The sequence below is a fragment of the Ailuropoda melanoleuca genome, chromosome 15 (genome assembly GCF_002007445.2).
Source record: "Ailuropoda melanoleuca isolate Jingjing chromosome 15, ASM200744v2, whole genome shotgun sequence".
NCBI classification, from domain to species: domain Eukaryota; kingdom Metazoa; phylum Chordata; class Mammalia; order Carnivora; family Ursidae; genus Ailuropoda; species Ailuropoda melanoleuca.
This window is the reverse complement of record NC_048232.1, coordinates 22,085,792-22,109,023: the sequence shown is the minus strand read 5'-3', so window position 1 is coordinate 22,109,023 and position 23,232 is coordinate 22,085,792. Positions and strand designations below refer to the sequence as shown.

General features: G+C 45.2%; 1 protein-coding gene across 1 annotated transcript in view; it reads right to left on the bottom strand.

The window, feature by feature from the left end:
- The window catches only part of KIAA1217 (KIAA1217 ortholog), a 290,928-nt gene that overhangs the window by 59,539 nt on the left and 208,157 nt on the right, over nt 1–23,232 (bottom strand). Inside the window, exons 6-7 of the mRNA XM_034644365.1 lie at nt 4,041–4,873; nt 3,170–3,249 (exon numbers count right to left, since the gene is read on the bottom strand). Coding sequence (XP_034500256.1) covers nt 3,170–3,249; nt 4,041–4,873 — 913 coding nt within the window. The remainder of the gene's footprint in view (nt 1–3,169; nt 3,250–4,040; nt 4,874–23,232) is intronic.

The following is a 23,232-nucleotide window of genomic DNA, read 5'->3' as shown; positions in this document are numbered from 1 at the left end:
CAATTGGTCTCCTTTTTTCTTTAGGTACCGTCCTGGTCCTAGCCATCTCTGCATTGATCTCTGTTTAGAAGGCGGTAGTAGAGAGCTTTGCTCAAAGTAGGAACACACAACTACTTACCATATGGAATACATGGCACTTAATCATAATGAGTTGCTCCAGCCCAAGAGGTAGGTGTTATGTTATACCTATTTTACAGATAAGCAAACTGAGGCAGAGATTCAGTAACTTGTCAAAGGTGGTCTCCACTGCTAGCAAGTGTTAGAACAGAGAACTGAACCCGGGCAGTCCGGCTTTGGAGTTCACGTTCATCAACACTGCACACTGCTGCCCTCAATAAATGGCTGATCACAGATGGACTGAATCAAAGGTAATAATAGCAAGTTCTCACAATAATGAAGTTGATTTACCAAGAGGTGAAGGGCAGAACTGGGGTAATGGTTGTCAAGACCCATGTTTTATGAATGTCACAATTTATATTATTTGAGTGTGGGGTACTCTTTCATTTCTCTACTTCATTAAGTAAAAAAAGTCCAGATTTCCTTTAGAGCAGTGCTTCTCAAACAGGGACATTTTGCATCTACCCCCCCACCCCCACCGCAGGGGGCACATGTGACAACGTGTGGAGTTATTTCGACTGTCATGACTAGGGCAGGGTTGGGGGGAGTTTGCTACCGGCATCTAGTGGGAAAGAACTTGGGAGACCCCACTAAAATCCTTCAGACCACAGGAGAGCCCCTCCGCCCGGCAAACAACAAATTATCCAGCCCAAAATACCAGTAAGCCCAAAAGTTAAGAAACCTTGTTCTAGAAAGATCCCAAGTCTAACCACTTAGGAGGCCTCTGATGTGGCTCACTTTTGACTATACTCTGAGAAAAAGGAAAAAAATTAATCATTAATTTTAGGATAAAGCATAGTTTGAAAATCTTCAAAGGTCTGCCAGTCACTATGAACGTTTTTCAATGACCATAAATCTGAATTCAGACTTTCACTCAATCGATTGTTCAATCAAGGATGCGTCCCACTGCTCTGAGCTACCAACAGAACAACACGTAATCCTTCCTCCCGTAAGAAAGTGATGTGATTAACAACAGTAGCGTGCAGAAGCTTCTCTCCTCTTCTAGCAGCCCAGATCAGGGACCTCTGCTTCTCTAAACTGGGGAGTTCTTGGAAATCATGATAAGATCTCATATCTATCTTTCTCCGGATAGAGGTGCCTAGGCAAGGCAAGAATTGGCTCCCGGGTGGACTCCTGACTCATTTGTGGAACTCAGCTATCGTAGGTGTGGAATGGTGTAAAAATAGGATCTCAGCTCAAGTTCACCATGTCTTGAAAACTATTACATTAGGAAGAATCTGTTATACATTTGGAAAGGGAGCTATTAGTCACTTTGCAATGAACACTCTTGAATTTCGATAAAGCTATTTTACATTATAGGATCCAAACTATAAATAGAAAGGAGCAAAACATAAATGTCCTAGATTTTTACAATTCTTAAAGGCTGTTTTATGTGCCATGAATAGAAATAACGATGCTGTTTAATGAAGGAATTTTATGACCTAGGGAAGATAGAGCCTCACACGCTGAGTCATCTGTCACACACTGTCCCCCCACCCATTGCCCTCCCTCATAGCCACGTGGACCATTCTCTTCTTGGGGTCCCAGCTGAAGGGAAGTCATCTGGATAAAGCCACCTTCTCACTTGACATCATTTTCCTTCTAGAAGTTCAGACATGAGAACTGCCGTCTTGAAAGTCAAAGTGGCTGTAATCTGCTCCTCTACCCCCCACATCTGTGGCCATCTCAGGAGGAGAGCCCTACCGTCCTCTACGTCCCATCATATACAGGATTTTTTCCCCAGATCTTCTATATATAATGGAAACATCTTTGTAAGACAAGAGAAGCCAAATGCATTAGATCAAGACACATGACTCGATACAAGGACCAAGATGAAATGACTTCATCTTTCACTCTTCATTTTCAAATCAATAGAGCAGTTACAAAATCATGTTCCAAAAAAAAAAAAAAAAAAAAGCTACCGCTGGAGGTTTCCTAAGTACAGATGGGAAAGAAAGACTTTTTCTCTCTGATTTCAAACATCCTGCAGTTATTCGGGCTGTTTCTTCTGAACGGCACCTGAATCCAGCAGGGCCCCAAAGAAAGCATCACTACAGATTTCTCATTCCCCCTCCTGCATTTTTGTCGCTGCACATCTTAGATGTAAAATTTCACTTGAGAGTTTCTTAGAAAAAGCACTCTCAAGATTTATTTGCTGTTTAATATTACGAAAGGGCAACAGAAACTGGTTTGGCGCTTTATAGGACTCTGCACTCATGAAGGTAGATTTTTAGGGGTTGATCACTCTTAAAATACACAGATTAAATGTATGTAGGATAACAGCAGCACGGGACAGGCGCAAACAATGGACTGTGATTTCGTGCTTCGGTAATTGTTTCGGGCGCTCTTGTATAGAAAAATTTTTCTTTGATATATTGCTTGCATTCATTTTTCAGAAATAAAATCTATCAAAGATGCTCTTTCTTTCCCCTTTGCTGCGTATTTGTGCTAATATTCTAGCTAGGGCAGTTATATTTTAAATGGCCTGTATATATTTAGCAGCGTAATTATGCAAATGCTACCATGTTTATGACTGTAAATATCTTTCAGGAGCAGTTACTTAGCATCTACTGCTGAAACAATTTCTTAAGAATTCTGGTTAAAATGCTCAGAATTCACCCCTAAATTTACTTCGCAGCTGGGTGAAGGTGTGGCTCACAGGTCTTACTCAGCAGGCAGAACATTGCATGATGGTATAAAGTATAGATTATTCTTTAATAGATATGGACGTTCTATGCCACATACTGGCTCTGTGACCTTGAGGAAGTACTTAACCTCTCTGAGCCCCAGTTTCTCCAACTGTAAACTAAGGATGATGAGGGGCGCCTGGGTGGTGAAGTTGGTTGGGCGGCCAACTCTTGCTTTTGGCTCGGGTGGTGTCAAGGTCCTGGGATCCAGCCCAGTGTTAGGCTCCACGCTCAGAGGGGAGACTGCTTCAGGATTCTGTCTTTCTCCCTCTGCCCCTCTCCCCATGTGCGTGCTCTCTCTCTCTAAAATAATACATAAATCTTAAAAAAAAATCGGGATGATTATCATACGTAAGTGATACTACCCTTTTGGCGGCAAACGGGATAGTGGTTGTAATAAAGCGCCAAGTCACTGAACGTCCAGATCGTATTTCTCACACCCCCTCTGCATTCACAGATGACAACAGGTAAACTGCTTAACCTCTTCCAGACTCAATTTCTTTGACTAGATTTTTATTATTTTCGCTTTTCTCAACCAATTCAGGCTGGAAAAATCCCCTCTATCAAAATTAGCTTTCCTATTACTATACGAAATTTGGAGGGTCTTGAAAATGGACTTGGGCTGGTAAGTTACACAAAAACAGATTGTACATTAAAAAAAGAAATTTAAACGCTCAGAATGTCTCATTGATAGAAAATTTTTGCTGATCTCAGTACCACTCCTGAGTGAGTATTAAATCTAAACCCTCCTATTCTCATGCAAATTCATGCTTTATCACCCTAGATGACAGACAGTGACACATTCCTTCCATTTCCCAAGGCTGGATGAAAAAGCAAAATTGCACTCCGTAAGGAAAAACACAAATTGCCATTTCAGACACTTAAAACTCAAACCACTCACTTCTTTTCAGTGGCAGATCAACTATCATGAGCTCCTGATTTATTTGTCCAAATGGTTTCTCCTGATCACAATTTTCTTTCCTTTTGTTCAGATTTACACTAACGAGGCCGCTGTTAGACCCACGCTGGGCAGCCTCGCACTATTGGCCTGCGTCACTTGACCCCCACCGATTCAGAAACTCTTTGCAGACCAGGATGGCCTTTGATCCTACTCTGTGGCTTCCCCGTGCTGCCCCGGGGCTGGTGCTCAGCCTCCCTTCCCTCGGTTTGACTCTGCAGAGCAGCCCTCCACCGCTCACAGGCACAGACCACCCCAGGCCGCCCTCCGCACCTTACCTGGTCTCTCTATCTTTGGGTATTGTAGCTGTGCTGTAGGCAAACACCTGCTTCTCAACTAGAGGAGGGCCGAAGTCCACAATGCCGGCTAATCCTGGAGTCGTCCGTGGCTTCTCAATATACACCAGGGTGCCTGGCTCCTTCTTGAAGGTCTGGCGGCTGGGGGAGGCCCGATCTGGCTGCAAGGTGTGAGGGGGCCCGTGGGCATTATGGTGGGCGTGCATGTCCACCATTCTCAGGTCGCTGACTCGGTGCGGAGAGGCGGGGGGTGTTTTGGAGCCCAGGGTAGGCAAGTGGCTATCTGGATATTTCCTCGATTTCTGTCTGTACAACGACTGCTCCATATGCATTTCCGCTTGCAAAGAAGGGTTGCAGTAGGCACTCGCCGAGCGGATTGCCGTGCGGTGATACGCGATGATGTGATCGGGGACGTCCAGCGGGTGCCCGCCGTGGGAAGAGGCTATGCTCATCCGTCCCTCGTGATAAAGGTAAGGATCGGTATAGAAGCCCTCGTTTCGGTACATCGCAATGTTCTTGCCACTCATGTCTTCATCCGGCTTTACGTCTCTTCTTTCCAAAATGGCGCTGGGGCTGGGTGAGATGGATCTAGAGACTGGCAGGCTGGAGAGTCTGTCCCTGGGGATGGTGGCGTTGCCGGGAACAACCATGGGCCGGGTGCCCCCGTACGGAATTCTGGATGGGGAAGGAGGCATGGAATGGGGCACAGGCGTGGATGGTGGAGAATTTGGAATGGCATGGGGCGGATGAGCTGTGGATCCAGGTCGAGAGGCGCCAGGGCCATCTCCTCTTGCATAAACAATCTCTCTCTGCATCTGAAAATAAAACAAGAAGTCAGAAAATCTATTTTGATATTTGTGTTTTTTAGAGATGTCTCAGGGTGACAGTGGGCTTTCCTGCAGCGGCAGGGTGAATGGCCCCTCCTTTGCGGCAGATGCACACTCTGCTCTCTGGAACCAATAACAACCTGACCTTGGTGGCCATGGCCAAGGGTCTCTGCAGGCGTTCCTTTGTAAGAATACCAAGCGAGGAAGATTATCCTGGATTATCCAAATGGACCCAGTGCTACCATACTAACATGTGAAAGAGGAAGGAGGGGATCAGAGTCAGGGAAGGAGGTGTGAGGACAGCAGCAGGGTGAGAGAGAGAGAGAGAGAGAGAGAGAGAGAGAGAGAGAGACTGAAAGATGCTCTGGCACTGATTGTGAAGACTGAGGAAGGGCCCAGGAGCCTGGGGATGCAGGTAGCTTCTAAAAGCTGGGAAAGGCAAGGAAATGGATTCTTCCCGAGACCTTTCAGAGCAACTGTGGTTACTGCCAACACCTTGATACCGGCCTGTAAAACTCATTCTGGACTTCTGATGTCTACAACTGTACGATAATGAATGTGTGATGTTTGAAGCCACTAAGTTTGTGCTCGTTTGTTACAGCAACTGCAAGAAACACCCAGTAAAGAGCTCAACATTGTGAGGTTGGGGGAAAAAGAGGGCAGGGGTTTAAAATTTTCAGGTCATAGCTTCTTTGAGACGCTTAATAAATGTGGATCTAATGTAGCAAAAGTGCTAAAATTATATTTTCTAAAATTTCTCCCGGGCACATTTTCTAATATTAGCCCTGGAAAATAGAAAGCATCTTTCCCATCCTTCCAAGCAGATACAATCTAGGGACATGGCCAGGGAGGGTAAGAAGATGCATAGGGAAAACTTGGAGGTAAGTTTCATTTATTCACCAACTCTTTACTTGAGCCTAGGAGAAACCAGCTCTAAGATGTTGGGAGACAATAATGATCTGGGAGATAAGAATGCAATTGGAGGGGCACCTGGGTGGCTCAGTCATTAAGGCTCTGTCTTCGGCTCAGGGCCTGATCCCAGGGTCCTGGGATCGAGCCCCGCATTGGGCTCCCTGCTCTGCTGGGAGCCACCTTCTTCCTCTCCCACTCGCCCTGCTCGTGTTTCATCTCTCACTGGCTGTCTCTCTCTCTCTGTGTCAAATAAATAAATAAAATCTTTACAAAAAAAAAAAAAAGAATGCAATTGGAGGCAAAACTCATAGTGGGCAGGACAAGGGAGAAAAATGGGAAGGGAATGTCAGGCATGGTGCAGAGAGGGAAACCTCAGGAGGCCCCTCTGGGGCTGCCATGTCATAAGGAGCCTGATGGAGCCGTCCATGTAAGCCAGCAACTTCTTGCCCAGGCAGCAGAGACTTCTGGGCTGTGTCATTACCATCCAGTTCAAGAGAGTGAGGACTCCCACTGGGTCTTCCATTAGCTCTCCTTTGGAAGACTAAAAAAGATCAAATGACTCAAGGATCATAGACACAGAGAACAGACCAGTGGTTGCCAGAGGCAGGATATTGGGGATGGGTAAAATGAGTGGAGGTGCTCAAAAAGTATAAAGTTGCAGTTATAAAATAAAATGTCATGGGGATGTAATGTACAGCACGGGGACCATAATACATAATACTGTATCATAGATCTGAAAGTTGCGAGGGGAGTAGATTTTAAAGGTTCTCATCACAAGAAAAAAGTGTGTAACTATATATGGTGATGGATGTTCACTGGCCTTATCATGGTGATCACCTGCAATATGCACACATATTAAATCATTATGTTGTACATCTGAAACTAATATAATGTTATATGTCAAATTATATCTCAATAAAAAAAAGAATCAAGTTAATGGGGCAAGGGGAAACTAATTTGCAATCACACTACTACTGTGTGTAGCAAGGGGCAGAATAAAGAAATACAGATTAATTCAAAGTACGAATAGTTGACGCTTTTTGTTTTGGTTAAAATCCAAGAGGGTAAGAACTAACTCTCTGAGATTCTCCAAATGGCTACAAGAGAAAGGATGGGCAGCCCAGTCTTCATGTGCTATTTGTGCTATCACAGGAGCCCACGTTCCCATCCAGACTTTTGGGAGATGGGACCGATAGGGAGGACATGAATGGTTGGGGGTGGATGAGGTAGGGGCATGAGGAGAGAGGAGGTGGGCTCATGTGGACAAAACCCAAAATGAGCAGTCAAGAGATCCATGGTGTGAGTGATGAGGAGAAAAGAAAAAGCAGAGGCAACAGGAGAAGGCTGAAAATGAAACAAAGCCCAATGTTCTGAATACATACTGATACCTTATTTTATAAATTCATTCATTTAGTAAGCAATATTCAGCAAGCACTTGCTAAGAACCAGGCATTGTTCTTGGATACAGTTCTAACCCCAAGTTCCTGCCCTAGAGAGGGTACATTCTGGATACATCTCTTAGATGCACGTAGGGAAAAAGGCTTGGGAATCCCACAGCTTCCTTATCTTGTCTCTGGAAAAATCCAGCAGTGTAGAATCCCTAACCCAGGAGTTTTACAAATTATGGTGGATTTCATAAAGGAAATGACAAAAAAAAAAATGCAAGCAAGATGCGAAGAGGTAGCAACCAAAAGGAACCCTTTCAGAGCGTGTTACCTGAGCACCACTGAATTGGCTCCTCAGTCCCCCTGGGAGGCCAACTGTTTCTGGGGACCCCATGAGCAGTTCCAATTTTATCTCCACTGGCCCCACATCCCCAACACACGCACCCCCACAATAGGCTAGTCTGTTCCCCCCTCTAAATCAAACTTGGGACATCCTTAGGCTGTCCCCCCTGGGACTCTCTCCCTATTTCCTGGCCCTTGTGGATCCAAACCGAGGCTGAGTGCCTGCTCCACATGGCCCAGCCCTGGCGCTCTAGCCCACACGGTCCCTTCTCTGCTCACTCACTTGACACCCTCATGACTCAGGGGCTCAGGCCTTAGACCAGGAGGGCGTTCCCAAGGTCAGTGTGCGATGGTACACCTGATTCTCCTCCCACCATGGCTGAGCAACCATATGACGGCAGCTTTGCATCAGATCCACACAGATCCTCTATGCACGGCCTCCATTCTTTCCTGTCTTCCACAAGGCGAGGCTCAGTGAAAAGAAACGTGGTAACAAGGCAGGGCTTCACAGAGCATAAGCTACAAGAGGGACTGGCTTAGGCGGCAGCACACATCTGGCCAAATTCCCCACGCCATCAGACCGCGCAATGCAAGATTCAATCCAAACGAAGGTAAAGATCAATTCATACAGTCATACACGTGTATGAAGCATAACACAGTGCTCAAGGCAAATCAAGTACAACAAATGGTAAGTACTATTGTCATTACTGATATCAATTAAAAAGAAAGGTTTCAAATGTCTAGAACCCACTTAAGATAAGCAATAATCCAAACTGTTAGTCCTCTTTATCTGGCTTCAGATTACATCAGGATTTGGGGGATCCTGAGCCCAATTAACACACAGTGAATGCCCCCCCCTTTTCTGGCAAAGAGTAGGAAGACATAGTAAGAATCTAAGTAATACAGAACTAAGTAGTACACAGTCTAGAAGGATAAAGAATATTAATGAAAGGAAAATGTAAAATTGATTTTAATTAATAAAAAGTTAGTTAGACTTAATTAATAAAAAGAGTACATTTCTCTTAAAACAACAGAGATGCCTGCATAGATATATTTAAAAAAAAAAGGTTTGGTGATGTGAAAGGAAATGGTTAGGAGGCATATTATAGAACTAACTTTTAAAATAAAACACAAAAAAATCTCATTGTACTCTTGATGTGTATAGATGAATTCACAAAGAAATGTAAGAATTAACAATAATTCTGATACACTGCACACTCATATGGGAACGTGGGCGATAGTCAAGATGTTTAACATCCAGGAGCTAGTATTACCTGGGTACCAAGCAACCAGAATGGGACTTCAGCCGACAAGGATGGAACCTAGCCACACGCAATCAGCATCATGTATCTGATGGTAATGCCGCTTATCAGCCTTTGCCTGGCCCCCCTCAAACTAATTTTGCCATCACCCAACGGGGTCACTGAAAGAGTCACTGTCCACCTGAGTCATCCACAACGGAGGTGAACGCAAGCATCTGGCTATGACAGAAGAGGCGAATCTCCATCAATCTGGGTGACTTGGAGGCTGGAAGCCTTTGGAAGAATTCTTACCTTCCTTTGCCAAGCTATGACTGACTTTCCAGGACCGAGTTTTAAAAAGAGCCCATGATAATTTCATCCTCAGCTCTACAGAGAGCCCAGAAAGAGAATGACACGATGTTTCCATTATACAGTGGGGAAATGTTTTAAACCTACAACGAGAGCGAACCTTTAAAATCTGAAAACCTCGGTTCATACACTAAAGGACATGGATCAACCAAAGGCGGTCACTCTTAAAATGAGGCGGAAGGAATGGGAAGATGAAAAGAGAATCTTTTTCAAGTCTTCACTGTGATCTCCCAAGGAGACCCCTTGCTATTCCAATAAGAAGTGGACTTCCCGTACTGCAGGAGCTATTCACTGGTTTACAATCAGAATGATGAGTAAGATTCTATGATACATAGTTTTAAAAAGTTCCAGCCTTATATGCTAGTGTTCTTCCCATGGAGATATCTTCCCGGAATCAGGCACCCACACAGTTTTGTTCTGTTTTGTTGTTTAACTGATCTTTTTATGGCCAATGAGTATAGAAATGGCATTAAATGCATATTGAGTTCTTCCTGCTCTAAGTCCTCAAAGTCAGACCTCTTAGGAGAAAATTATATCAAACTTTAAAGGTAAAATAAATTAGCAAAACACACACACACACACACACACACACACACACATCACACACATCACACACAGTTCTTACCCACCTTGATATATCTGCCTCCCTTCTCCCACTAGTCTCTCTGAGGTCACTAATCTTCTCCATCGTTTCTCTCAAAATATCTTGACACATTATGTCACTGACACTTTTGTCCCAGAAGCTTTCAACACTAATGTCTTTATGGGAGCTTTGGAGAATTTCATTTACAGCAAGAAAAACAACCTAAACCCAAGAATACAGGTTCTTTTAACACCTTACCGGAATCCAACACAGATCTCTCTTTGCCTGCACCTCGGCCCAGACAAAGAAAATGCTCATTTATCTACACTAGATCCAACGGCAACGTATGAACTAGACTGTTATCCCTCATTCACCTACTTGGGTGGGCGTGGTCTCTCCCTCTACCGTGACTGCCCAAACCCCTGCTCTCTCTTGGTTGAGTGCTTCTAGTTCTTGTAAACAGCCAAGCAGAGTTTCTTCCGGAGCTCGGCACCGTGACCCTGGCTGAGAGCCGCTGTCCCTGCCCACGGCACGACCTCAGCAAGCTGTTTGGCCCATACTTCCTAGAGGCCAGACAAAATCTGGGGCAGTTTCAAATTAATTATCTGAAATTCGAGTTAGGAATCCTAACATATATTTATATTTCATTTCTCCAAAACCCAGTGAGTCAAATCAAACATTGCTCATTTAGAAGTTTCTTGAACGTAAGGTAAGAAGGGGCAAAAATCTTACAATTATTTCTGGAAAGAAAAAAAAAACACCCTAGCATGCAAAATGTTTATTTCAAATCATTTTGGGAAACTGTCTCATGTAATCATGTCTCTTTGTGGACTATTTAAAATATATATATTCTTTGCGGAAAGGGAGTATTATGCACAGTTTATTATATTTCAAACCCCACCCTTCCAAGTCTAGAATTTGTAAACATACCACTCAATCAGACCACACAATGAAGTAACCGGACAAAACTGAAAAGGATTCTTAGGAGAATCTTGCGTCCTCAGAGAATTAAAGCCACTTACTTTGTCTTAAGGAAATCACCTGTATTACTAACGCCGTGAAAAAAGCACATTGGCTCAGCTCCCAATTACGCGAGTCCTTTGTTTGCTGGCTTCATGTAAATCCTCAGTTCCACATTTGGATATTTTAGACAGCTTTCTCTTCAGGGAAGAAATTGCAAAGGCCACAGATCCTAAAAATGTTCCCAGCTTGAGTGTTTACAACCAGTGAAGACCATTTTGTTTAACCCAGTCTTCTGAGTGAGGCTGTCACAGGCGTGGATGAAAAGTATTCCTCCCCATGATAAGCCAATTTCTCCTCCCCTTGGAAATTAGTCACTGAGTAACCTCAGCTCACATCCAACCACAGTCTACCTCATGGGTGACTCAGGCCTTTAACAATTGCTTACATGGAAAACACAGACCAAGGAACAAACTCTGAGAGGCCTAGGTAAATGGGTTAACAGTGAAGGAACTACTACAAACTAGATTTGACGCAGGCAAACAGGATCCTTCACAAACAGACAACCCGCCACCACAAAGCCGGCAGAAAACCCAGTACGCTCGTTACCACACTGGGCCACCTCTCAGATTGTGTGCTGCTGGGAAAATCTAGATAGACCAGCGCCCAACACTCATCCCGCGGCCAGACTTTTGAAGTCGGAGGTCTGGCGGGCGAAGGAAACGTGAGCCTCTCCCCCTGGTTTAGACCAGCTGAAAGAAAACAGAAGGGTGATTAAGGAGGCTGTCTATTAATTAACCAGCCTGGTTTTACCAAGCTGAACTTTGGGTGGCAGCCAGGCATCAGCCCCACGTCGCCCCACGCAAGCAACGACTGCAATCATTTCGGGCAACATACCTGGAAGGAGAGGGAGAGAAAGATAGGGAGGGCCAGCCAACGCTGCGCCAAGAGGGGATTCGAGGAAGGAAGCCGGAGCCCTTGAGCCCCACCCTCTACAAGGCGGAAGAGGAGAGGCCCGGAGCCATCTCCGGGGACCCCTCCCCCTTCGGCAACTGATGTCAGTGCAGCTGTTCCCTCGCAGGGGAGTGGGTCCAAGAAGGTGTGTGTTCCGGACAAGAAGTGGCTTGTGCAGTGCTGAGCAGAGGACAGGTATTAACGCGGTACTAACAAAAGGTGAGGGAGGAAAAGCATTTCCTTAGCTCGCAGGTAGGTAGGCTCTGTTTCATCACCACCATGCTTTCTGAGCCCTCGGGGACCGAGGGGAGCAGCTGCCCTGGTGGGAAGCCAGCGACCAGAAACTCGCAGTGCTGGGCTTGGAAGCCCTGCTGGCCTCGTGCCACACCCCACGACCACGCTCTGGGAAGCCTGCGCATTTTTCAAACATTTTAAGGCTTTTGCAAGGCTGTTCTTGCTGACCCAAAGAATTCCATGACGTCTCTCAGGTTCAACTCCCGGCAGCGTGGCAGGCTTTCTCAAACAACTGTTTACCGCCGTCCCAAGGCTTTGTGGTTCTTAAGGGAGAGGGGAGCACACGACACCGGGCACATGACACCACCACCCTCCCAAGATGTCTCATTAGAAACAATATTTGGACGAAGTGGTTGTAACAGATGCCACCTAAGAGGTCCGAAACGAGGAGAAGGAATGTGAACAGCCTTGTTTTGCTTTTTAATCTAATCAGCTAGGGTTTGGTGTTTCTCACCCGCGTCCGGGAAGCGCACACCATCACCCCTGACACATCTGGCATGCATTCGGCAGGTTGGGTTTCTTCAGTCAAGCACATGCTTTCCAGGAAGGGGGACGTTGGCGTTGGTGTCCCTTGTCTGATTCAGCCACGATCCCACCCCCTCCACATCCGCAAAGACCCTGTTTTATGGCATAAGACGTCCTAAGCCGCATGGCTCTTGTACGCATTGACCTGCTGTAACGCACGCAGGACTGCTTGGAAGAATGAATTTAATGCACAGTGTTGGGGCCACGCTGCCTCCCGCAGAAAACAGATGCAGGGAGCTCCCACTGCGGATTCACTAAGCGTATCACGCCTGACTCCACATGGGGGTCCGTGCCCGCCACGGCAGGGACAGGTGGCTTCTGTTTGACCCTGTTGCTGTGCATGTCAGGGCATACAGGGTGAGAGAGGGCCTGGTTGACCTCTCCCCATCTCATCCTTCCTGTCCTGTTCAGAGCAGTTTCTTTTCACTTTCTAAATGCTTCGGGGCACGGTCTGGAGACTCCTCGCATGGCTTGGTCGTTCGGAGAGCTGTAACTCCCTGGCAGGAGCTTGAAAGCTGGCCCAGTCCCATGGTGAATCAGGATGAGTTATGCCCTCTGGGAAGAACCACGCAGGTCATGCTAGAGGCCGGGGCGGGGGTGGGGGGGGAGGTGACACTATCCTGAGGTCCTAGAACCAGGCTGGCTAATTTCCAAAGCCATATGCTGGAGCTGGGCAGGAGTCGGCTTCACCTGTCTGGCTCGGGCTCTCCAGAGAACAGCTCATTCAGGCTAACTCACCAGGAAATGTGGCTCAGTCTGGGTGCGGCCAACCACTCATTCCCCGCACGCTGGGTCCTTTCCTCACCAGACCCTCCTCAGCATGACCTACGCTGGGATGCTACCGCCTCCGTGAATTGGTTCTTCCCAGTGGTGTATTAAGTGTTCTACTATCGATTCTCCTTCTTCCTTTCATGAACTGGCACTACAAGCAAAGTGGAAGCAATTTATTTTTTTTTTTGACTTAGTATTAAAAAAGAACATGCTAGTAAATATTCAGCATTACCTCAACAGGAAATAATTTTTATGCTCTGGTAAGGCTAACAGGCTCGTGAAATTTATTTCTATTTCCTCTCTCTCATTCATTTCTTTCTTGGCTTTTTAAAAATTACATATGATAAAAGGAAATCTAAAATGTGCTTATAAGCATGAAGATGGCATTGTGAAGGGACGTAATTATGATGTCGGAAAATCTCAAGTTCATCTTGCTTACACTGTTAAAGTTGGACAGACGGTCATTTGTGAGGTCTTAGTGAAACTATTAATGTTTCATTTGATCATAAATGGAATGTCTCCCAGACACGAGACAGACAGACTGTTGCCAAAATTATTTAATTCTCAGGAAAGAGATGGTCCAGTCAGTGGTTAGCTGATGGCTATATTTAAGATGAGCGTTTTCCCACAAATATTTTGACACAGGAAACTCTGCTGAGCTCTCCAGTATAGCAGACCTGGCTGACTTAACACTGTGCCCAACGGTGATTAAAGATCCGAGTCTGGAACAGACTAAAGTAATGTTAAATAAATCATTTAACTTCTAAGCCCAGTCAGTAACTGTGGAGCTCCAGGACAGATAAAAGAAAAATGTGCTTCTCTCACCCATACTCAATCTTGTTTGGGATACTCCTGTATCATCCAGGCCAAGGACAACCTCCTTTTGTACCTAAAATAGTTACAGTTTGTAAAAAGGTATCTTCTTTCTACCACTTGTAACAGATAGTGGGAATAACTTCTCCAGTCTCATTTCCATGTCTCTATACATACACTGGGTGCCTGTGTGGACACAGTTCTTTTATACAGGACTCCCTGTTGGAGCTTCTAGATTTGTGGCTAGTGGTAAGTCGTTTCTGTCACCCAAATATAACTTTGCAGTGCCTTCGGCTTTATTTTTCCTTTTATGACTGTTCTCTAAACGCCTACTTAGCTTGTCAACGTGAACTCTGCAATATACAAGACATTGTTTATTGACAACGTTGCTTATTCTATAAAGGATTTTAGATGGTGAGGTACACGCGTACACATGAGAATCACCTGGGAGTTTGCAGCTACATGAGGCTTTCAATTGTGATTTTATTTCATGGGCTTCGGAACTCCGTGAAATACATACATTAGGCGTCCCGATCCCCATTTGATTGGTTAGGAAATGGAAGTGTAAGGAATTAAGAACTTTGCCCAAGGGCGCCTGGCTGGCTCCATTGGTGCTGCATGTGAATCTTAATCTTAGGGTCTTGAGTTTGAGCCCCACGTTGGGTGTAGAGATTACTTAAAAATAAAATCTTAAAAAAAAAAAAAAACTTGCTCAACGTCACACGGTGACAAAGCAGAGAAGCAGCAGCTTTTCAGCCTCGCCACTGTGCCACTTCTTCTTTCTCAGTGTAAGTGTGAAATCCCGTGTCCTCCAGGACACCCCGCGCTGCTCTGAGCGGAACCCTGCCCCCCGAAGTCTTCCCTGCAGGGACGACTGGGGGTTCAGCTGCTTGAGCTCTGACCTTCAGTGTGCAGTGTGCTGAATTCATCTGCCTCGCTCTCTGATCCAGATTTTCACAGCAAAGGAAACGAACAGTACACATCTCAGTGCGCTTACGATCTAATTATCCAGACACGCTCTTGATTACTATTAGGTTTTATCTACTTGCCTCAAAATAAGTTACATTAGGGGCGCCTGGGTGGCTCAGTTGGTTAAGCATCCAACTCTTGATTTTGGCGTGGGTCACGATCTCAGGGTCATAGGATCGAGCCCCGTGTCGGGCTCCCCAGTCTCGAGTCTGCTTCTCTCCCTCTGCTCCTCCCTGCTCTCTCTCTCTCTCAAATAAGTAAATAAATCTTTTAAAAAAATTTTAGTTACATGCATGTTAGTATATGTTTATATACATTACACTCACATACTTACATATTCTGTATTGCTAATTATCACTATATAGATATCACTACATCACTAGTTCTGTATGTGCAAACCTGTACATATGCACGTGTATATGTACACACACAAACACACTTTCATTAGTCACAGATACCTGAGTACTTATGGGACAAACTGTCTAGGCAACATTTGGCTAACATTCCTCGCCACTATGCCTCCCATCCCAGTGCCAGGCACCATTTCTGGGGCCACACCTCTCAGAGGCGCAGGGTCACTGGAAGATGCACTTCAATTCTGTCACTGTATCCTCTGCCCCTCTAACCTTTCATTAGGGAAACCGATCGAGCTGGTTATTTATTACGTGGAAAAAGTAGATACAACACTATGTAGCTTTAGGATGGTTGCAATAGTGTAAGACATTTTATCAAAAACATGTCAGTTTGATGCTATAACACCTCCTCACTGTTTCTTAACTTCAACAGCAAAGTGATGGCAACATGTAGGATTTTAGGCTCTACAGCCGCAGGTAACGATAGATATTTTTCAGTGGAGAAAACGGTGGTGAACAAATCGGTGAATGGTGGATGCCAAGCTGGAAACCAAATGGTCTTTCATTTCCGGTCTGTCACTGTCCTGTCACACCCCAAGACCCCCCTAAGACCCAGGGTTCCCTGGTAGGTGTCACCTCTTGGGGTCCACTCTGTGTCCCCCTGCACCTCTCTTTCTTTCCTCACAGCTCTTCTGGAATCAGCCCTGCAGACCCAGGTTATGATTATGGCCCTTCTCAGGGCATCACCCCCCTGCCTGTTTTCATGTTAATCAAAGCAGGACATGAGCTGGCTCTATGACCAAGTAATAGAAAAAACACACAACACAAGGTGAGTTATGTCAGCAGAGCCAGTTTAAAAGGGGATTTTATAGGTAGCCTCTGAAGAGAAGTTTTTTAGTTGTGCTGTTATTTTGACCTTGGGCTGAACAATATTAGCTAGTGTGTCAGAAGCAGCAAGGAGCACATAAGGAAGAGTCCCAGAGGATTACACTGAAGGACAATCATTCACACTTCCAACAAGTTCAATTTTCCCTCAAAATAAACACGAAATAACAATGCAGATCCCGATCAAAGCAGCCGTGTGCCAATTCTTCGTGGGTTCAGAAGAGCCAACTGCTCTCCTCGCAGCAGCAACTTTCAAAACCAGAAGAAGTTCTATGGGTATCCCAGGTGTATTGAGTGTGTGAGCTGAGAAACTGCTCTCGTGTGGGCCTGAAAATAGATGGCATTTGCTGCATAATTATAGAGGCTCACCCATTCTCCCAGTTCTCAGGAGTGATGAAAGAATCTAAAAGGTTTCAGGTTTATAAATTAAATGAATAGACCTTTGAAAAACGCATCTGTTCTCCTTGGGTTCGACGGGGGTCTGTGGCAAAGAACACAAGAGCACCTGGTCGTTTGGACCAAGCCAGTGGCCCCAAATGCCCCCCATTCGGGGTGTCTTCCCGCAGTCCACGCAGCATGGTGGAACCTGCCTTCCGATCCAGGTGTTAACATCAGGTTCACAATATATAGAGATCAGACTTCTGGTTTACATGTACACCATCACATTCTGTGTGTCCATGGAATACCTAGTAGGCGTACAAAGCCCGGAGTTAAGGCCAATGAGGGAAAGAGGATCTTTAAGACAGACTTCTTACCTTTCAAGAGCTTACATCCCAGAAGGGATAATGAGGCATGTACACGAATATCCAAACTCAGAGCAAGAATAACTCTGGCGAGTGTTAAATGAGTGCGATGCACAAATACTCCGGAAAACCGTAGAAGAGTAAGATTCTTCCGGCTGGAGGGTTGAGGAGCCGCTCTGAAGAGGTGGGATTTAAATGAATCCATAAACCATGAACAGAATTTCAGGAGAGGAGGAAGAAAACGGTTGTTGCCTTGTGAGGTAGTCCGGGCAGGAAGGAAGGCACGTAGAGACAAGGGTGGGAGATGCCAAGTGCCCTGGGGGAACAGGTAGGCCTCTGACCCAAGCAGCAAAGGGTTCTCCAAAGTCAACATACATTAGAATCAGCCCGAGCACTTGCTCAAACACGGATGAATGCGCCCCATGTCCAGAGTGTCTGATACAGCAGGTCTGAGAAGCTGCATTTTGAACAGGTCCCCAGGTGCTGTTAAGCTGCTGGTCCCCGGAACTAAGAACAACTGGGGAGTGGTCAGTTCACATCAAAATCTCCATTCTACGGTGGATTTAGTTAAATCCTAATTCCGAAAGCTGACCTTATTAAACTTTGGGTGGCGATGATAATTACCTAGAATTTCTCTGGAACTAAATATTTTCCTCTAAATCTGCCCGGAGAAGATGGAAAGATAGCAAGGGAACTATTATGCTTGGAGACTTCCTATTTACCAAATGCTTTCCGAAATTACCTCACGTAATTCCCAGCAGGTTCCCATCAGATAAATAATGGAATCCCCATTTTACAGATGAACCGGGGCCCAGTGACGTCGAGGGTCCTACCCAAAGGCAAATAACAGGGCCAGGATCTATGTGCCAGAAAAATCTTATACCGTAGCGGTAAGAAATTAGCGTAGACGCTTGGTCTTCCTGGAACACTTCAAAGGCAGGCAGTGGTCAAGGATCATAAGATCAGTATTCTTTCCATCTCAAATCAAGTTCAGAAATACCTGAACAGAGTCATCTGTACTGAAGGTTACAGTGAAGAGAACAGTGTTACAAGAGAACAGTGACCTAGACCAGACCCTACTATGGTTATCTATGAATGTGGGGAGCAACCACCTTCCAAATGATGACTCCAGGATATCCGTGAGCCCCACAAGACTGCTCCATTTCAAAGGAATACCTCCATGTGTTCAGTTCAAATATCCAGTCAGTCAGCCAGCAAGCCAGTGGACATGGCCCGGCAATCTGAGAGGGTCAGCAAAACCACCACTTCTCCTTATTTGGAGAAATAACAGCCTCCAAGACAAGCAGTTCGGGAGTCGTGCACACCCCGAGGCTGGGCTTGGCAAGCCTCTCCGCCCACGCCCTGCCCGGCCTGGCCTTGCCCTGCTCGACAGCTGGGGGAGGTTAGCCCGTCCCTGCTTCCCCACTCGGTTCCAACACTGCCCACGGCCTTCTCCTCGGAGATGAGCTCCGCTGCCCCGTGTCCCAAGGACGGCCGGACCTGGAGCATTCCTACCCTCGAGGGCAGCTCTGCCATCTGCGTAACTCCCTAGAAACAAACGCAGGGCTACCAGCTCCGTGACCCCACGTAAAGAAGTCACCGTCCAGGTGACCAAGGGCCCACCTCGGGCCAGGGGGCGGACACAGTCCAGTTGTCCCTCCTCCCCAAAAAACACTGAAAGGAAAGAATCCTCTGCACGCAGGAGGCAAGGCAGGTGAACAAAATGCTCTGTCGTCTGCCGGAGCCTTTCAAAACTCAAGACTAGCAGACAGAGCTTTCAACTCACTTCAAGGAGAAACGGGCTCCGGCTTGACCCTAGAGGAGCTCACCTTCCCCCACGGCCCCACCCAAACTCAGTCTTCTTCCTCTTCTCTGTATTATCCTTTCTCTTAATTGTCTTCCTTCTTTGAAAAGCAACATGGGGACACACTTTGTCCCAGAGAGGACAGGAAGATATGGGTGAATAAACAGAGGGAGTTTCTTACAATACTGACTTCATTCTGATCATCCTCATCCCCAACTCCTCCTTCAATAGACTGCAGTCTCCAAATTGGTTCCCCCATCCCCCCAATTTTTTAAAGGTAGAATCCTCCTCTTCCATCAGCACTCCTCCCCACCTTGATGGCCAAGGAACGGGGTGGGTTGTGGAGGAATGAGCACTGGGTTATGAATGAAAAGACTGTTTCTCCTCTGAGAATCTCCTCATTTGTGGTCTCACCGCCATGCCCATGGCTCTGCCTCTGGACTTTTTGGAGCCTCTGGTTCTGCTGCTATGTGGCTTTAGGAATAGCTTCTGTGCTCACTCTCCTAGTTCTGTGAACATTGAGTGAGCCGAATTATTCTTGTATGACTTCTTTGCATGCAGAGAAATGGGATCAGCAAGGATTCTTACGAAAATTGCCCACAAGCATTCATAGGCTCACTCAAATGAGAGCAAAATGAATTGAATGGATAGTAATCACTTTAATATATTCATAGGAGTGTGATGAGAATAACACACTCTCCTTCTGAGATACAAGAGCTCACGGGAAGAAAGAACGGATTCTCGAAGTAGGAGCTCCACGCTGTATTATATTCCAAAGACATATCCTTGAGAAAAAGGTTCAGTTATATGCTGTGCACTCCCATGCAAGAAAGTGCTTTTCCTCATTCCTGTTCCTGAATTAATTGGCTATTCTGAAGCCAGATCAGGTTAGAGGAGAGATTTCCAATCCACTTTATACAGATATGACAAGTATACTCAAATGTCAATTATTTCTAAAAATTATGGGATGGGCGATTACCCACATCTCTGCTTTAGGTCCTTCTCCTTCCCTTCCCATCTTACCACCTAGGAGTACCTCTCTCTGGGAATGAAACATGCCTGTCGCCAGAATAAAAGTTTTAGTTGGTGAGGGTAAGGCTGAACCAATTAGCTAAACACAAGTTTCTGGATGCTCTTAGAATTTCAATTACATTGTCCATTCTAGTCCTGTCCCACATTTATATTAAAAATAGTAAAATCTGTGTGCTTTAGGACAGTCCCTTGATAGAAAAACATTTATCTTGCCGTATTGCTCAAAAATTAGTTTTTGGTTTTTCTTTCTCTCTCCTTCGCTCTCTCTTTTTTTGGGGGGTGGTATAGCGAAGTGTGGCGATTTATTTTTTTGCTTTTTTGTGAAGTGCGATTTAATGTAAATGTAGAAATGCTGTTATTGAACTTATATGTCAAGATGGCCTTACAGATATGTTCACTGTATCTACACTTAAAACGCAAAAAAAGCTCTGGGTGGTTTTTCTATTATTAAGAGGTACTATTTATAGAAGCACAGATCTTTGGATAAAAATTTTCTGTCAAAATTAAAAAATATCAGAACACCACATTTGACTCATTTCTTTGCTCTAGTCCCAGAGTGATACTGAACAGAAACTTATTAGCATTTCACTAAATTTCTCCAGATCATTGTTACGAATAATAAAAATACAGAAACATTTTAAAACAACATATTTCAGTCTTAAAATGGTCAGATTAACATAATTATAGCCTTAGGTTGCCAACAGTGGCACATTTCTCATTTTCATGAGAATGCAGAGGTTTCCCCCGATCGCAAGCTAATAGGCTCCTTGGTCTAAATATATACAATAAAATCTAAAGCAAATTTCTGAAGCATTAAGATCGGGACCCTGGAGATATCCAGTAAGTAATTTGCATTGCAGTGGAGCAGGATTTTTTGTTTTGCAGTTACACAGCTGCTAGGGAATATATTTTTAGATTTGCTTTTAAAGGCAAGCAAAAATGGTATCCACTGTGTAGCTATGTATCCAGAATGTTCCCTCAGTCCCTACTGCAAGGAGCCCACCATGTTCTATCCGTCGCCTTCCTTCTTGCAAGGCAGTGCAAGGAACAGTCCCCTACGTTACCATCCCAGACGAAGCTATCAGACCCTGACCACGACACCCAAGGCTTTGGAAGCTCGCTTTATGAAAAACACGCACTGACGTTTCAACAGGTCCCTGCTAATTCTGAATTACCTCATCACTGATGTCGTTACGATCTCTTACTGCTGTCTGGGTTTTTGTTTGACGGCTCTTCCTGTGATAGCAAGGGCAAATGAAAACGTACAGGTTCAAAGAGTGAAATCAGAACGAGGACAAGCATGAACTTGGATTTCACAGGTAAAGAAAACAAATGTTAAGAAAGAAATCAAGGACATGTGTCGATCAATCAACGGAGAGAAACATACTTCCTGTATTTCAGGGAGATGGAGTGAGTTAGCACTGCCCCAACAAGGAGAAGGCATCCTCCAGCTTAAAGGCACACGGGGTAGTCACACCTTTTATCTGGAGAGGCCTCAAATAAATAAATCTGCACAGAAATGATTTCATGAACCGCTTTTCTTTTGTGCCAAAAAACAAGGTGCTGGAGTTCTTGAGAACGCTTAAACAAGAATTAGTTTTGATTCTGATGTCGAAACGGCTTATTTTTCTCAATGACACAATGTTTAGTGACGTTTTGGTCTGTCTTCACAAGCCCCTGACTGGTCTTTTGTCTTAAAACTTCGGTTTTTTTTTTTTTTTTAAGATTTTATTTATTTATTTGACGGAGAGACGCAGCGAGAGAGGGAACACAAGCATGGGGAGTGGGAGAGGGAGAAGCAGGCTTCCTGCCGAGCAGGGAGCCCGACGCGGGGCTGGATCCCAGAACTCTGGGATCATGACCTGAGCCGAAGGCAGACACTTAACAACTGAGCCACCCAGGCACCCCAAAACCTTGGTTTTTATGCTTCACTCAATAACAAGACACTATTCATCATTTCCTCACACTGACTGTGCTGTTACCCACTTAATGTTTAAGTCAATTTTAAATTGACTTTTTTTTTTCACTTATTGTGATGAAGCAGTAATATTCATGCTCTCAAGTACTTTGTGCTACGTACCTCTCTGATACTCATGAAGACATTATATAATTATTAAAATCTAAAAACCTGTTTTTCTACATGCCACCGAAAATCACCAGTTCGAAGTGAAAAACAACCTTGAAAGTCATCCAAGCAGTGATACGTTAATGTTTCAGAATCATGGCAGGAGCCATTTTCCTTAGCAAAGAGGCTGACTTTTAAAAATAATGTTATAATACTACACAAGCCTTTTAAGCCAATATGTATTGTTTTATTCAAAGCATCTCATAATTTGAAGCAGCTGCTGTTTTTCAGTTGACTTGATGGCTTATTCTCCTTCCATAAAAATATTGGATCATCTAAATCTGGTTAGTTCAAAATCCATTTATTTTTGCTCCAGGCCCATGCATTTCCAATTAATGAGCTCTGGTCCCACTATAGACATGCACTGCTATGGAGAGGAGGTGAAGCCCAGCTCTATTCATCGACAACAATGGCTGGCTATGAGAAGTCAGACAGACAGCGTTCTCCGAAATCAATCAAGTGGGACCCAGAGGGCCCACACAAGGAAGGCAGGGGAGTGCTGGAGATGGACAAAGGGCTGGCCTGAGGGACAGGTGGGGTGGGCTCCAGCCCTATGTTTGTCCCGTCCTTATTTTGTGATCTTGTCACCCCAAGTCATTCCAACCCCGTGAGGCTAGTCTCACCAACAGGTGAATGGGTTTACAAGATGACGTGTAGGACCTTCTTTCCACCTCTGAAACCCCATGATTCTAAATAAGCCAGGCCTGTTTCTTGAGGTTGAACCAACTACCAGGTACGTCCTCGTCACAAATCTACAGCAGCAGACACAGTCTTGCTCCTGCAAATTACGTGCAAGCAAAGGACTCGTCGACCTGACGGGGAGAAAAGCAGGGCAGAGAGGAAACATCTTACCACCAGTTGCTACGTACCTTAAAAACATTTGTCTTCTCCGTAAAAAAACTAATGTGTGCTCCCCCCCAAAAAAAATTTAAATAAAAGCAGCACACCCTCACCTAAGAAATTTTAGAAAAAGGGTAAAGAGAAGAACAGTCATCTGGAAGCCTCTACAGGGCAAGATCATGCAGCGGGAGCCTGTGTGGACGGGATCGGAAACAACTCCCTAGAGTCTGGGTTACCCCTATGGGGACCCACAGAGAAGACAGAAAAGCCAAACCCCAGGAAGAAAACGGCATGTAGGTGCAAGGGTTACAACCTGGAAAGACCAGGACATATGCTCCCAGTCAAAGGCAATTTCCGCTAACATCTGTATTTACAAGAACCCAGAAGAGGGATGTGGTTTGGATAACAAGGGGCAGGGAGCGTGGGGTAAACCTCTCCCGAACTCTC